Source organism: Mesoplodon mirus, assembly GCF_964341445.2.
Source record: "Mesoplodon mirus genome assembly, chromosome: 19".
Taxonomy (NCBI): domain Eukaryota; kingdom Metazoa; phylum Chordata; class Mammalia; order Artiodactyla; family Ziphiidae; genus Mesoplodon; species Mesoplodon mirus.
In genome coordinates, this window is record NC_138995.1 from 19,557,181 (window position 1) to 19,571,162 (window position 13,982).

Below are 13,982 nucleotides of genomic sequence, written 5' to 3' on the forward strand. Positions count from 1 at the left end.
ATCTCCATTCCTCCTGTTAGCAACCTGCCCGCCCCAACAGGTTCTCAGGGCCAAGGGTCCAGCAGAAAGGGGGCACACGAGCGGTACAGAAGGAGCTGTGTGATCCGCGTGGGGAGAAGTGAAGGAGACTAGGCTAGGTGCTGGCAAGTGTCCAGCCCCACCCCATGCTTCCTCCTGGAGGGGGAGGGGCTGGCAGGTACAGGGCAGTGGGGCTGGATGCACTGCCCTAGGAGGGTGAGGGAGGGTCCTTGGATCTGTGCCACTGGGTGGCCGCTGAAACTGAACTCTGGGAGGGCCGGGGGAGGCTACCAGGTAGGGGAAGGCCCCCAGAAAGGAGTGGCAAACACTTTGGCTCCACAGTGGAGAGGGCTAAGCCCCTTTCCCCTGCTCTCCCAGCACAGAACAGGTGTTGGTGCAGGAGTGGGACTTGTGGCCAGAACTGTGCAGTGAGGGAAGGCTGAGGAAGCCAGGAGTCTACGGCTCTCAAGTTGTGTAGGGGTGGGGTGGGGGGAGGTCCCCAGGCAGCCCCCAGGTTAGACAGTCTGTGTCCCAGCCACAAAGGGCATGCCCCTGTCAGTCAGAGGTTGAGAACAGGCACATCAAAGAGGTCACAGACACCTTCACTCTCATCCAGGTTGTAGATGTAATCGTGGTCTCCAGGGGGTGGAGAAAGGCGGAGGAGGGGTGCAAACACTGCAGAGAGCAACAGACTGAGGCCCCAGGGGCAAGACTCCACCCAGCAGCCACCCAAGCCCTGCCCACACACACTCACCCCCCACCTGCCTGGGCCACCTACCTTCTGAGGACATCAGCTCCTCCAAGAGCTCTGAGCTCATGCACTCTGGGGATGGAGGGAGAGCTCAGTTACATTCTGGCTCCCGCCTCTCCACCCACCAAAGCCCATGAAGGGGACCACCCAGCCACCCATCAGGAACTTTACCCTTTGCCCAGGTACCAGGCACAACCATAAGGTCCTCAGAAGGGCAAGAAAACGGCCCTAACACCCAGTGAGCTGTGCCCCTCACCCCAGCCCCAGGGAAGAACACAGCCCTACCTCGAGTTGGATCAAAGATTTCTGACAGCTCTTTGGGGAGCTCCAGAACTGAAAGACAAGAAAGCCATGCTCAAGGGCACAGAGATCCAGCCTGGTCCCACTCTAGCCCCCACTTCCCCAGATCCTTTATCACCCACCCAGGGGCTCCATACAGCTGAGATGTAGGCCCTGCACCAGACCAAGCCGGCACTGTCTGCCAGTCTCCCCTACCAGACCTGAATTCCTCGGTGCCAAAGGACCACTGGAGGTAATCGGTACAGCCCTTCTAACTCAGTGGTTCGGCAGAAGGGCAGCACACCCTCTCCACTTCTGGGCTCAGAGTATATACCCTGTCTGATGCAGGATGCTCTGTCTGATGCAGGATGCCCTGTCTGACAGAGGATGTGCTGTCCATCCCTGCCCTTGCTAAGCACCTACTTGGTGCCAGGCTCAGAGACCACAGCCCAGGCCAGGTCACCTGGCAGAGGAGGAGGCACTCTCAAATAGGGGATAGTGCTACAGGGTGATGACACTGCTACAAATGTCTAACCAGGAGGACACACATGGGAAACAGAGGAAAGGAGTGCTGGAGCTGGATCACGAGGGATTTCATATGCCAGGTTTAGGGGCTCTGGTTTTATCTAGCAGACCTTTGGGAGCTGTTAAAGGTACTTTTGTAAACAGAGAAATGCCAGTCAGGCTGTGTTTCAAACAGATTCTTGTCAGTCGGGGTAAAGAAGATGCTGAAGAACTCAGGAGAGAGGTGGCTAGCAGTGATCCTGAGTGTTAGGATACATGAGGCCATCCATGGGGGGTGTCTACAAGAGAACTCACTAAGCTGATGTGGGGTGGGGAGCAGGAGAAGGAGGGAGAAGGAGATAGAGCTGGAGTTGACACCCAGGTGTCAGGCCTGGGTGACTAGGGCCAGTGGTCGGGTAGGCACAAAGGTGGAAATCCAAGTTTCAGTTGAGGACACATGGGAATGAAGTGCCCACTGGATGTGCAGAGGAAGGCACGTGGACACAAGAGGTAAAGTTCAGGCAAAAGGCCTAGGCGAGATGGAGGCTGGGATTCATCTACCCAGAACCGGGGCCCTCCACAGGTGTGGAATGAGCCAGAGATCTGGGAAGCCAGGTTTAAAGGAATGCCAGGGAGAGGTCAGAAGCAGCAGCCAATTAAGGGAGAAGAGGCAAGAGCTGACATCGTTAATGCCAAAGGAGGAAAAAGAGCATCAACACAGAGCAAGAGAGCACCAGAGCGAATCGGCCTGGAAACCTGCCGGAGCCGTCGGAGCCGGGCAACTCATCAAGAGTAGCACTGGTGTCGCATGGGGCGGGGGGCGGGGGCCTGACTGCCGCAACCCGAAGGCTGACTAGGGGACCAGCATATGGAGTAGAATGGACATGACTGTTTCAGGGGGTCCAAACACAGAGGGTATGGGGAAGGAGAGAGACCCAGGCGATGAAGTGTGATTTAACGAGGAGAGACTTAGCAGTGCTCGAGGGTCGAGGAGAATGAGTCCTGGAAAAAGCAAACACTCAAGTCACAAGATGGAGAGGAGACACCAGGCAGGTGACACCACCTCTCCTAAGAACATACTGCCCACCTTTGGAGCCTGAGGGCCGTACCACAGCCCGTTCCCCAGGAGAGCGTTCACACCTTCCTGAGACCGGGGTCCAAGGGTGGCAGGCAGGGCTTGAGGGAGGGCCAGGGAGTTCTGTGTCAGCCCAGGAAGGGGGCAAAGGGGCACCAGCACCAAGCCAGAGGCCAGGCTCCTCACCTTGGCTGGCAGAGCTCTGGTTGACGGCAGGGGGCTGGCCAGCTTCGGCTGAGGAGATCGGAGAGTTGGGTTCCAAGCCCAACTCTGTTTCTGACCTGGGACTCTCTGAGGCTGGGTTCTCACTGCTGCCAAGGGGACAAGTACTCACCACCTGTGGGGTCCGCCTTGATGGGCTCAAAGGAGGTAGAAGGGTTGGGTCCGGATGAACTGCTGCTGCTGCTGCTGTCCAACAGGGCAGAGGACTGCAGCGGCCGGGTGTCCAGTGCTGTCAGGCCCAGCGGGAGGGAGCTGAGCTCACCACCGTCCTTGTTATCGCTTCCAGGGCCAGCACTCACTGCAACCACATCCCCCAAACCCAGTCACTTGGGGACAGGAAGCAGGATATTGAAGCTGACCGTGCTAGAAGCCACAGCCAGGATGATTAGCGCCCTAGTTCCTAGGCCCAAGGAAAGTTAGGCACTGCCCATCACTCCCCAAAAGGTAACGTGAAAATTACTCACTGAAGGAGACAAGGGCACGAAGCCTGCAGGAGGGAGACTCACGGACATGGCCGCCGTGACCACACTTCAAGAGGGGCTGCCAGGGCAAGTGTGACACTGGCGGATCTGGGGGAAAACTGCCACCACTAATGCCCCTTCACACAGTCAGAACTTCCCTGTTAACAAGGGCCATTCGCTGCACTAGCAAGGAGAGGCCTGCGGGATGGGGGAGCAGGAGAAAGAACCCCACAGGGTCCCTTCCACTCTGAGTACGGCATTCCATCATACAGAGGTATTGCCTCTTGGGCCCCAGAAATCACCCCATCACCACATGGCCATTGTGCCTCACCTGTGAGCTCAGCGGCTGGACCGGCCACCCCCTGGGCTTCGGTGCTGCCGGGAACAGGGTTGGGGGTGGTCACCTGGGGACTGCTTGGGCGTGAGGCATCCTGGGGCGGGACCAGAGCAGGCTTGGGCAGAGGCGGAGGGGTAGAGACAGCAGGTGGGCTCTGGAGCAGATCTTCGGGTGGCGGCACAGGCACCGCCACAGGTGGTGAGCTCCATGCCTCCTTGTTCACCAGCAGCACCTCGATGGGGCCACTTACGCTCTTCAGGTGAATCTGGTACTTCTTCTGCCCATTGAGGCCCTACCGGTGAGGGTGTGGGGTGGAGGACAGGTGGAATTGGAAGCAGGCTCGGCTCCTGCCTGACCCTGGGCAAGGGCCAGTGTCCTCTCCCACCCTAGGCTGCCCGTTCTCCTAGATAACCTCAAACCCCAGGCCTCCCCTACCTGCCCCACCCGGGACTTATCGGGCTCCACAGCCAGCACCCGCCCTCAACCAACCCCGCATGGCTGGGCTGAGCACCCACCTCTGGGATGGGCACCTCCAGGCTGGTGCCCGACGGGGCCCGGATGGCAAGGAGGGTGTCTCCTAGGATGACAAGGAGGATGGATCAAGGCCCACGGGCTCAATCTGAACTGAGAATGGGGTGCCCATCCCTTAGAGCAAGGACGGAGATCATGGTCTCTGAGGGGCTGGACAGTAGGCTGGGGCAGAGAACTAAAGCTTTTCTCCTCCTAAAAGCCCAGGGGTCAGTAACCAGAAAATCTGGGTTCAGACACATGGAGCAAAAGATTGCTGGCCATGGGCACCTCACTTGATTGACGGGGCTGCTCCCCAAGCGTAGATGTTCTAGCCAAGGCCAACATTCCTTCCCCAGAACCAGGCTGGGAGATGCAAGATGAACAAGAAACAGTTCCTGTACCTACAAGGCAACTAAACTAACTGTAGGTTGGAAGTGGGCACCATTGCCCCCTGCATACAAGCATACATGAACATGCAAACACACGTTCTCCCTTGTATGCTTCTGCCACACGTGAGAAGCCAAACCTAGGGGACGATGTAGGCAGGGGTTGACCCAGGGACCCAGCCCAGGATTCTTGTACCCTCTCAGTATGGTTAGCCTCCATAGGGTCCCAGTGACCCTTAAACCCAGGACTTACCCTGTCTGGTTGTTCTTTGGGCAGGCCCCAGGAACCCTCTTAAGAGACAGAAATCTCTTGGGCACTGAGTCCACTGCTCAGGGCTGTGGCTCAACCCATCCCCACACCCATCTCCCCCAACCCAGGCTGTGCTCACCAGCAAAGCATCTGCAGATGTCCTCATGAGTCACGTAGGCCAAGGTGTGGGGGTTAAGGAGAACGGCTGATGCCCTGCCCGTAGCGACAGATGGCTGACCACAGAGAAGACCCAGCTCTCCAGCAGAGGTCTGACATATATGCTCTCAAAGAAAGTCCTGAGGCCTGGGGTCTACATGGGGAGGGATCACAGTCCAAGACTGGTGGGCAAGAGGCTCTGAGGAGGGAGCCTGAGGCTGGAACCTGGCCAGGAGCTGTAGGACCACCCTCCCCAGAGGGATAGGGACTAGGGGACCACAAGCAAACCCAGCTAGACTAGAGGGCCCCTCGCCCACTCCCCTGGAGCAGGGACTGCCAGGAGGATATCAGCTGTTCTGCACGTCCTCTGTGACGTTCCGGATGCTCTGCTGCACCCACACCTTGTGCTGGTCTAGTTCTTGCTCTCGCTGCTGCAGCTCCTCGATCTCTGCCTTGAGCTCAATCAGCTTGTCCGCGATCTCCCGGGTATTGCAGCCAGGCCCCACGCCCCTGAGCCCGGGGAGTGGAGCTGAGAGGGGCTGCCAAGAACTCCGGGTCCCACGGCCCCTGCTCTCTCTTGCACCCTCCACCCCACACCCCTGACGCTTCTGGGTAGGAGATCCCGTTGCCCTCCCTGGTGCCCCCACTCACTTCCACTGGATGCTATTCTTGGATTTTTTCTCGATCAGCCCGATACCTTCCAGCACGTTAGTAATGTCATAAATCCGCCGCTTCTGGCGAACAGCTAGGGTGTCAGCTGCCTGGCAGGCAGAAGAGAGTGGGGAATGCTCAGCCCCACTCTCAGGTGAGACTTAGTCTGGAGTAGTCTGAAAAGGGGGTGGCCTTGATTCCAACCCTCCTCCCAGGCACTACAGCAGCTCGGGACTGGGGGGCGGGAAGAGGCCTGGCGCAGCCTGAGCTGATGTTCTGATGCTCTCCTCCCCACACCTGCCGGGGAGGGCCACGAGGACCAACACCTGCAGCCCCAAGCCTGGCACATAGCTGACGCCCAATGGCCTCGGCCGAATGAATGAAACAGCTCCCGGCCTCCCTCCTGTGAGAAAGCACATGGATGGCGGCCTGCTCTGAGGGCTCAGCTGGGCCGCCCCGGAGGTTCCCGCTACCGGCCCAGGCCTGGTCCACCATCCCCCCCTGTCGCCCCTTAGCCCGGGCCTCACCAGCTTGAGGTCAAGCACGCCGTCCTTTGCCTCCTGCAGAAGCGACACGAACTTGGTAGTGAGAAGTCCCAAACTCTTCTCGTGCCGGCTTGGGGTGCCCGGGGGCGGCGGCGCCTGTGGCCCGGCCTCCGCCATAGCGCCCTCCCGCCACCTCCCCTCAGCCAGGCCAGGCCAGGCCGGCGCCGCCGCCACTTCCGCTTCCGTTCCTGGCCTCCAGGCCGCCGGCGCCAGCATCGCTGCTTCCGCTTCCGCTCCGCGCCCTCCCAGGGAATCCAGCACAATTCATCTCTACGAACACAGCCGAAAAACTTCGGGGACCATCAACAATTGTCCAACCGCCGAAGAGGACGAAAATAACCCCCAGGATCCCCGGAGACCAGCGTTGTTGAGGAAGGATGTGGAGGAAGTCTTTGGGCAGCCCCGGCAGCAGGGAAGGAGGAGCCACTGGAACCTTACGGGCTGGCCAACCTGCCCCAACTCCACTAACTCTACCCCAACCCTCATCTCAGGAGAGGAGACTATGCTGCCTGATGAACCCAATGTGTTTCCCCAAACCTGCTCCTAAAGGCTGCCCCACTGTCTTGGGATCACCCATCCTATTCCTGTCCTTCACTTCCTGCCAAACAGCAAGCACTAATTACATCTAGCTTGTCCACTTGTCTCCATCCCCACTCTCTTTCCCTGATCCCAGCCTCATCTTTCTCTTATCTCCACACTGCAGTGCTCAGAGGCCATGGAATTATAACCACTTTTCAACCAGTGCAAACATGTTTACCTACGTGTAAATATATGTAAAGCGCTTAGAGCTGTTCCTGGCATGTGGGAGGACTGTGTGTTTGCTAGTATCGTTTCATTATTTTTAACATTGTCATTATTTATTATTATTTACTTTAGGTCAAGTTCTTTGGGAAACAGGGATGTGCCTGCAAGAAGTTTACTGAGAAGCCACACTTGTAAGGGAGTAAGACAGGCAGAATTGCGCAGAGAGGAGAATTAAACTGCGATGCAGTTAAAATAGAGGCCTCAGGGCCTCCCTGGTGGCGCAGTGGTTGAGAGTCCGCCTGCCGATGCAGGGGATACGGGTTCGTGCCCCGGTCTGGGAGGATCCCATATGCCGCGGAGCGGCTGGGCCCGTGAGCCATGGCCGCTGAGCCTGCGCATCCGGAGCCTGTGCTCCGCAACGGGAGAGGCCACAACAGTGAGAGGCCCGCGTACGGAAAAAAAAAAAAAAAAAAATAGAGGCCTCAGAGACTTCCCTGGCCGTCCAGTGGTTAAGACTTCGCCTTCCAATGCAGGGGGTGCGGGTTCGATCCCTGGTCAGGGAGTTAAGATCCCACATGCCTCACGGCCAAAATACCAAAACGTAAAACAGAAGCAATATTGTAACAAATTCAATAGAGACTTTAAAAATGGTCCACATCAAAAATATCTTGGGCTTCCCTGGTGGCGCAGTGGTTGAGAGTCCGCCTACCGATGCAGGGGACACGGGTTCGTGCCCCGGTCCGGGAAGATCCCACATGCTGTGGAGCCACTGGGCCCGTGAGCCATGGCCACTGAGCCTTCGCGTCCGGAGCCTGTGCTCCGCAGCGGGAGAAGCCACAACAGTGAGAGGCCCACGTACCGCAAAAAAAAAATAAATAAATAAAATAAGTAAATTTATTTTTTTAAAAAATCTTTAAAACAGAGAACTTGGCCCATCCTACTCGGAGCTCTGAAACTGGGATGACTCTTCCAAGGCCTTCCAAGGCAAGGGTACCTGGCCTTTATACCCTAACACTGACTGAGAGACTCAGCTGTGAGACCTCAGCAGCCTACATTTCTGGCAGCTGGGGGAACAAGTATCTTTGTCTTGAAGGGTGGATTCGGGTAGTAGCCAGTGTCCACTACATTATTACTACCTAGTAGTCCCTTCCATGGCTCCCTTTAACTCCCAAGACAAACATAGCTTTCATAGCCCTTCCACCCGTCTCCGCCATCACCTACCACACACCGTCTTCACAACAGCCTGTGGTCTCCTGCTCCTGTGCAGAGGCACACCCACCTCTGAAGGACCCGTCAACACAGTTGTCACACTGTGATGTTGTCTGCACCCATATTTGCACACTTTGCTCTCCACCCAGGTTGGGGCCATCTAGTTCATGTCTGTGTCCTGAGCACAACAGATCCTGCATAGGCTGCTCAAGTCTCAATGATCACAGGGAGTACACGCCCCCTCCCCCCAAGGAAGTGGCGCCCGGCCCTCCCCACTCTGTCCCACAGTGCAGATGCTCTTTCCTGTTGGGAATAAAGTACCAGAGACTCAGCTTCCTTCCTTTCTGCATGTGGCCTTGGAGAGGGCGGGACCTTGGAGGGAGGAGGGAGCTCCTGGGCAGAGAGGTGGGACAGAGCCTTCCTTGGGGAGAGGAAGTCTCTTGCTGCACGCTGAGGTGTGGGTCTCATGAGCCAGTGGTGGGAGTACCCAGCTCTGCCAAGAGGGCCAGGGGAGAGGGCCATCCTCAAGGCCAAGGCTATCTGTGGAGGAGGGAGAACTGGACGCCTGGCCAAGCCTGGTGAGTTCCATATCAAACTGTCCTCTGCAACTCAGAGCAGGAGCCGTGTCCAGTGGAGGCCCATGCCTACCCTGTTTCACTTGCATCTGAGGGGCAAAAATGAGAAACCCGGCAGGCAAAGGTGTCTCAGGTTCCTTCCCATCACACCCACCTCGCTCTCATTTCCTGAGGGGGCTGGGCAAGAACCTTCCTCCTCTTTCTCAGCGGGGCCTAGAGGAGGCTGCAGCTCAGAGGAGTTCCCACTCTACTTGCTCTAACCTGGACCTTCGCCCCCATTCCTACCTCCGCTCCGGCTCCTCCAGCCATGGACTCAGCATCCAGGGACAAAATGCAGCCCGCACTTCCCCCTGGTATGAGCCCTTCTGGGTGGGCTGAGGGGGGGATGGTGGCAAGAAAGATGGGGATGGTGGGGTTGGTCCTCCCTGCCAGGTCTGGCTGGAGCTCTATAGGGAGGGCAGGGAGAGGAGTGGACTGCCCTGGGGGACAGGCCGAGGGGTAGGAAGGGGAGCAGATGTGGCAGCCACTTCCTGCAGGCCCTGCCCAACTGACGCAGCTGCCCAGGCTCTTCCTGCCCAGGGCCTGAGTGGCCGGAGCAGGAGAGGGCGGAGCAGCTGGCCCGGGGTGCAGCACTCAAGTGGGCCTCGGGCATCTTCTACCGGCCAGAGCAGCTGGCCAGGCTCGGCCAGTACCGTAGCCGCGAGGTGCAGCGTACCTGTTCCCTGGAAGCACGCATCAAGGTGGGCATCAGGCAGGAGGTAGGAGTGCTGAGGGCGGGCTGCAGGTCTGGCCAGGCCTCACTGGCTGCCTCCCTCCCACAGTCGGTGGTGCAGTCATACCTGGAGGGTGTGAAGACCGGTGTGCGGCAGCTGGCCTGGGCCCTTGAGGCCGTGCAGGGAGTCCGCGAAGCCCTGGGCCAGGCTCATGGGTTGCTCTGGGGTATGGCTGAGGCTGCACAGACCCTAGAACCCCTGCGGGAGCAGGTTGTGCAACACAAGCAACTGCAGGCCATGTCTCAGCTGCTGCCCCGGCTGCGAGCTGGTGAGTGTGTAGGGCCCTAGGCCGCAGTCCTCCGACAGGTAGTCAAAAACCACCATCACTGATCAAGGGCCTGGGGCGCCAGTGGGAGATTGCGTGGATGGACACGTGGGCGACCTCCCAGAGAGTAACTCAGGCTTCAAATGGCATATGAAGAAAGGGTGCATATTAGTTCATTCTGGGGTTCCCAAGCATGGGATGTCTGAGTCAGGACTGACACCAAGTGGCTCTGGCCAACCTGGCTGTTAATTTACGAAAATATTTCCCTAACGGGGTGGATGAATAGCCACTGGCATGGCCCTCCCAGTTCCTCCCTGCCTTCCCTCCAAGATCCCTGACTTCCTCATTTTCCATCAGCTCAAGGGTTTACCCCTGGCCCACCATGTAGGCCCTTCCCTGGGTCGTTTCAGATTGACCAATGCTCTACTGTACTGATAATTAAATATTTTACACATCACCCCAGCCCCAGGGCCTCAGCATCTACTGCTATACCCACTGCACAGGTGGGAAGACTGAGACCCAGGGCTGCCTCTTCTCCCCGCTTAGTGCCTGCTGCATTGGCCCACACACAGACCCTGATTGATGCCCAGCGGCTCTTGGAGGCATATGTGAGCCTTCGGGAACTGGAGCAGCTGCAAGAGGAGACATGGGCACCTCTCGGGGGCCTGGAGTTGCCACTGTTCGAGGGGCTGGGCTCTCTGGCTGAGGCTCTGGGCCAGGCTGTGGAGGCGGCTGCAGGGGCTGCCGGGCGGCTGGCACGGGAGGATCCAGCCCTGCTGGTGGCTGCTATGCGTGTGGCCGAAGTGGACGCTGGGCGCACAACCTCCCTGGAGCAGGCCGCCCGGGACTGGCGGCAGCGCTGTCTGCGGGCACTACAGGAGGGCTTGGAGCAGGTCCACTTTGGGACACCTCTGCAGCCTGGGCCAGGGGCACTAGCAGAGTGGCTGGAGGCTCTGCGGGTGGCTCTACCAGCAGAGTTGGCCGCGGCTGAGGCATTGGTAGCACCCTGCTGCCCACCACACTACAACGTGGTCCAGCTGTGGGCCCACACCCTGCACAGCGGCCTGCGCCGCTGCCTGCAGCAACTCCTGGAAGGGCCTCAGATAGAAGCTGCCGACGCCTTCACCTTGCTGCATTGGGCACTGCATGTGTACCTGGGGTCAGTGTCCCTGGGGCAATGGGAAGTGGGTGCACCAAAGGCTGGAGGCTCAAGGTAACACTGGGCTACCCGTGTCCAGGCCAGAAATGATGGGGAGCCTGGAATTAGGGCCCGAGGCTGATGTGTCTGACCTGGAGCCCCTCCTGACCCTGGAGAACATTGAGCAGTTGGAGGCAATATTTGTGGCCAAAGTCCAGGTGAGTAGTTGGGGCCCGGGTTCAGAGCAGCTCTGCCACCAGCTGTGGGCCTGTATCTGTGGAGTCGCATGTCCACCTGTCTCTAGCAGTGTCAGTGCCCTGCTACATACTGCTGCACCTTGCCCCTTTCCCCAGGCAAGTGTGGCCCAGTGGCTGCAGAAGGCACTGGACGGGGATGTAGCTGAGTGGGGCCGAGAGCAGGAGCCTGACACAGACCCATCTGGCTTCTACCACTCACCAATGCCAGCCATCGTGCTGCAGGTGGGTGAAAAGTGCCAAGGCAGGGGGGCAGCTCTCATAGGGAAAGGGAAGGAGGGCAGGATTAGGACTCTGCTGATGGCTGCCCATCCCTGCCTGTAGATCCTGGAAGAGAACATTCGCGTGACCAGAATGGTCAGTGAGTCACTGCAGCAGCGGGTGCATGGCATGGCACTGTCAGAACTGAGCGCATTCCTGAGGAGGTCTGCCAAGGCACTGACCCACTCCCAACCCCTGGCCCTGATCCTGGGGCAGCGCTAAGGGGCTCTGAGTGATAAGACACACCTGTGGAAAAGGGCTCCTTCCAAACAGGGCCTTGGGTATCTTGGAGGTGGGGCCAGAGTACCAAGGACTGGGGTTGCAGTGACCCCTGTTGCAGATACAGGAGCCACCTCTGCCCTTTGCAGCTTCAGTGATGCTCTGATCCGATTCTCCCGAGACCACCTCAGGGGGGAAGCAACGGCCCCTCATTACGTGCCCTACCTACTGGCTACCCTCAACCACCAGTCAGCACTCAGGTACCAGGAGGCCCCCGCCGAGCCCCACCTTCACTAACCCCTGACTGAACACCTATTAGGTATGGACCCAGCTCACACTAGGCCTTTAGGAATTTTGGACTCACATAGCCCTGGGGTTCCTATCCTAGTTCTACTAATTACTAGCTGTGTGACCTTGGGCCAGTTACCTAATCTTTCTGAATCTTGCTTTTGTCATCAGTAGTATATGGGACATTCTGAGAATCACATGAGATAACAGATAAAACGTACCTACCACAGTACCTGGCACATAGTGTCAATTATTCATTCATTCAACAAATATTTATCAAGGCCCTACTCTGTGCCAGGTTATGTCTGGCATTACAGCTGTGAATAAAACAAAAACATTCCCTTCCTCTTGGGTCTTATGTTCTTGGGGTGGGGGAAGAGAGGACAAACAAATTAACGATGATTTTGACTCCCTCCTGACTGGGATTAACTCTCTCCCCTTACCGAAACAGAAACTGAAAGACATGACTTGCTCAAGGTCACACCGCGAATTAGAGGCAGGTCCAGCTGGCCTGTGTCCCTTCTAGCTCGCTGAGCCCACCACTCCCATCCTCAATCCACGGCCCAGACTTCCAGAAGGGCAGGGCGCCGCCCTTCTTGCCCCCCTCACGGAACACACTTGCGCCACTAGGTGGCGCCCGAGTGGCTAGACAACGAAGGGCCTCTCGGGCCTTGGCCTTGGTCCTGAAGCCGTACTTTTGGTCGGTCCAGCTCCTCCGTGTCCGTCCTGCAGCCCGACTGGGTGGCTCCAGGGGCCTTGGCTCCGGTGGAGGCAGCGCTGGACGAGTTGCAGAGGAGGATCTGCCGCCTGGTGTTGGAGGCGCTGCTGGCGGAGCTACAGGTGAGGCTTCAGATGGAGATGGGGGTGGGAGAAGGAGATACAGCGTATGCATGGGGGTCTCTGCGGGGAATGCCGGATCTGAATCCTCCCTCCAGCCGCGTCTCTGACCTCCGCTCCAGCCCCTATTCGCGGCTCTGCCCTCTCGCCGGTGGCTGTCGAGCCCAGAGCTGCTGGATGACGTGTGCGAGCGGACCGCGAGCTTCTGCCAGGACTTCCGACACGTGCGGGATCCTGCGGTCCAGGTGCGTTTGCGGGAGAAGGCTGGGGAGGGGGGAAAGCGCCCATGGGAAAAGCGTCCTGGAACCATTTGATCGTGCTCCCCGCAGCTGCTGCTGGCCGAGGCGGAGCGTACCGTGGTGCTACAGTACCTACGTGCGCTGATGCAAGGCCGCCTAGTGTGCCGCGGTGCTGACGAGCGGACCCAGGCGGCCGAGCGCCTGCGGCACGATGCCGCCCAGCTTCGGGAGCTTTTCCTCGGTTTGGTGAGAATCTGGGTGAGCAGATGGGCGGGAGTCTCAGTGGTTGGGTAGGGGCCGAGGGCTGGAGAGAGACCAACCCCGACATGTTCAGGGCCTGGAGGAGAGCGTTCAGTGCGCGCCAGTGCTGCTCGCCTTGAGGGAGCTGCTGAACCTCCGCGACCCCACGCTGCTTGGTCTCGAGGTGGCAGGCTTGCGGCAACAATTTCCCGACGTGAGGTGCGAAGACGGGCCGGGAAGGGAGGAGGGACCGGGGGGGGGCTGGGCGGGGCTGACGCACCTGTACTCCATAGCGAGGATCACGTCTCCGCCCTCTTGGACCTGCGCGGGGACGTGTCCCGAGAGCAGCGCCTGGCCGCACTCAGCTCTCTGCAGGCCGGCCCGCAGCCCTCGCCCCCAGCGGGTGGACGCGCACTCTTCAGCCTCGTGCCAGCACCTGCACCCCCGCTGTCCTCCTGCCTCCCCTCGGGGTCCTGTGCCTGACCCCCGGCTGTCCGCAGAATAAAGCCACGGCTCCCGTACGCCTGAATTTTGTGCGTTGGAGAAGGGGGGATAGAAATAAAAGTCCCCGCGAAGGTCAGGGGTTCCAAGTGCAGTGACATACCTAAGGCATCCTGTCTCCAGTTCTGAAATACGTCTGCGCCCCACCTATCCCGGCATCATACCTGTATATGGGCTGCTTTCCCAAGCACCCGGGCTTCCGCCGCTGTTTGCGGACTACATCCCCACGTGTCCGTGCACCGGCAGCGAGCTCGCGTCTCCCGCGCGACTGCTGAGTCCAACTACTGAGGAGGA

The 13,982-nt window shown here is 58.8% G+C and overlaps 2 protein-coding genes across 9 annotated transcripts; one reads left to right on the forward strand and one right to left on the reverse strand.

Moving 5' to 3' along the window:
* Positions 1–495: 495 nt before the first annotated feature.
* Positions 496–9,239, reverse strand: E2F4 (E2F transcription factor 4). 6 transcript variants are annotated; one of them, XM_082607353.1, is made up of 12 exons: positions 8,959–9,239; positions 6,128–6,415; positions 5,601–5,710; positions 5,298–5,459; positions 4,933–4,976; positions 4,163–4,224; positions 3,642–3,939; positions 2,962–3,147; positions 2,640–2,861; positions 1,055–1,102; positions 797–841; positions 496–693 (listed from the first exon to the last, which is right to left on the reverse strand). In XM_082607353.1, exons 2-12 carry the CDS (start codon positions 6,359–6,361, stop codon positions 578–580), a joined length of 1,527 nt encoding a protein of 508 aa, XP_082463479.1. In that variant the 5' UTR covers positions 6,362–6,415; positions 8,959–9,239; the 3' UTR covers positions 496–577. The 6 variants fall into 6 exon arrangements, 5 of the variants coding, with proteins under 5 accessions (XP_082463479.1, XP_082463482.1, XP_082463478.1 ...); XM_082607356.1 differs by lacking the exon at positions 8,959–9,239 and having other exon boundaries at positions 2,640–2,728; positions 2,814–2,861; positions 6,128–8,339; XM_082607352.1 differs by lacking the exon at positions 8,959–9,239 and having other exon boundaries at positions 6,128–8,340.
* On the forward strand, positions 8,559–13,703 carry EXOC3L1 (exocyst complex component 3 like 1). Of its 3 annotated transcripts, none has more exons than XM_082607331.1 (14): positions 8,559–8,676; positions 8,881–9,026; positions 9,238–9,413; positions 9,495–9,714; positions 10,258–10,870; positions 10,950–11,067; positions 11,203–11,328; positions 11,428–11,528; positions 11,733–11,843; positions 12,582–12,711; positions 12,831–12,953; positions 13,038–13,205; positions 13,282–13,406; positions 13,481–13,703. In XM_082607331.1, the coding sequence occupies exons 2-14, from the start codon at positions 8,981–8,983 to the stop codon at positions 13,668–13,670; spliced, it is 2,247 nt and encodes a 748-aa protein (XP_082463457.1). In that variant the 5' UTR covers positions 8,559–8,676; positions 8,881–8,980; the 3' UTR covers positions 13,671–13,703. The 3 variants fall into 3 exon arrangements, with proteins under 3 accessions (XP_082463457.1, XP_082463458.1, XP_082463456.1); XM_082607332.1 differs by having other exon boundaries at positions 13,038–13,193; XM_082607330.1 differs by having other exon boundaries at positions 9,238–9,714; positions 13,038–13,193.
* The last annotated feature ends 279 nt before the right edge of the window (positions 13,704–13,982 follow it).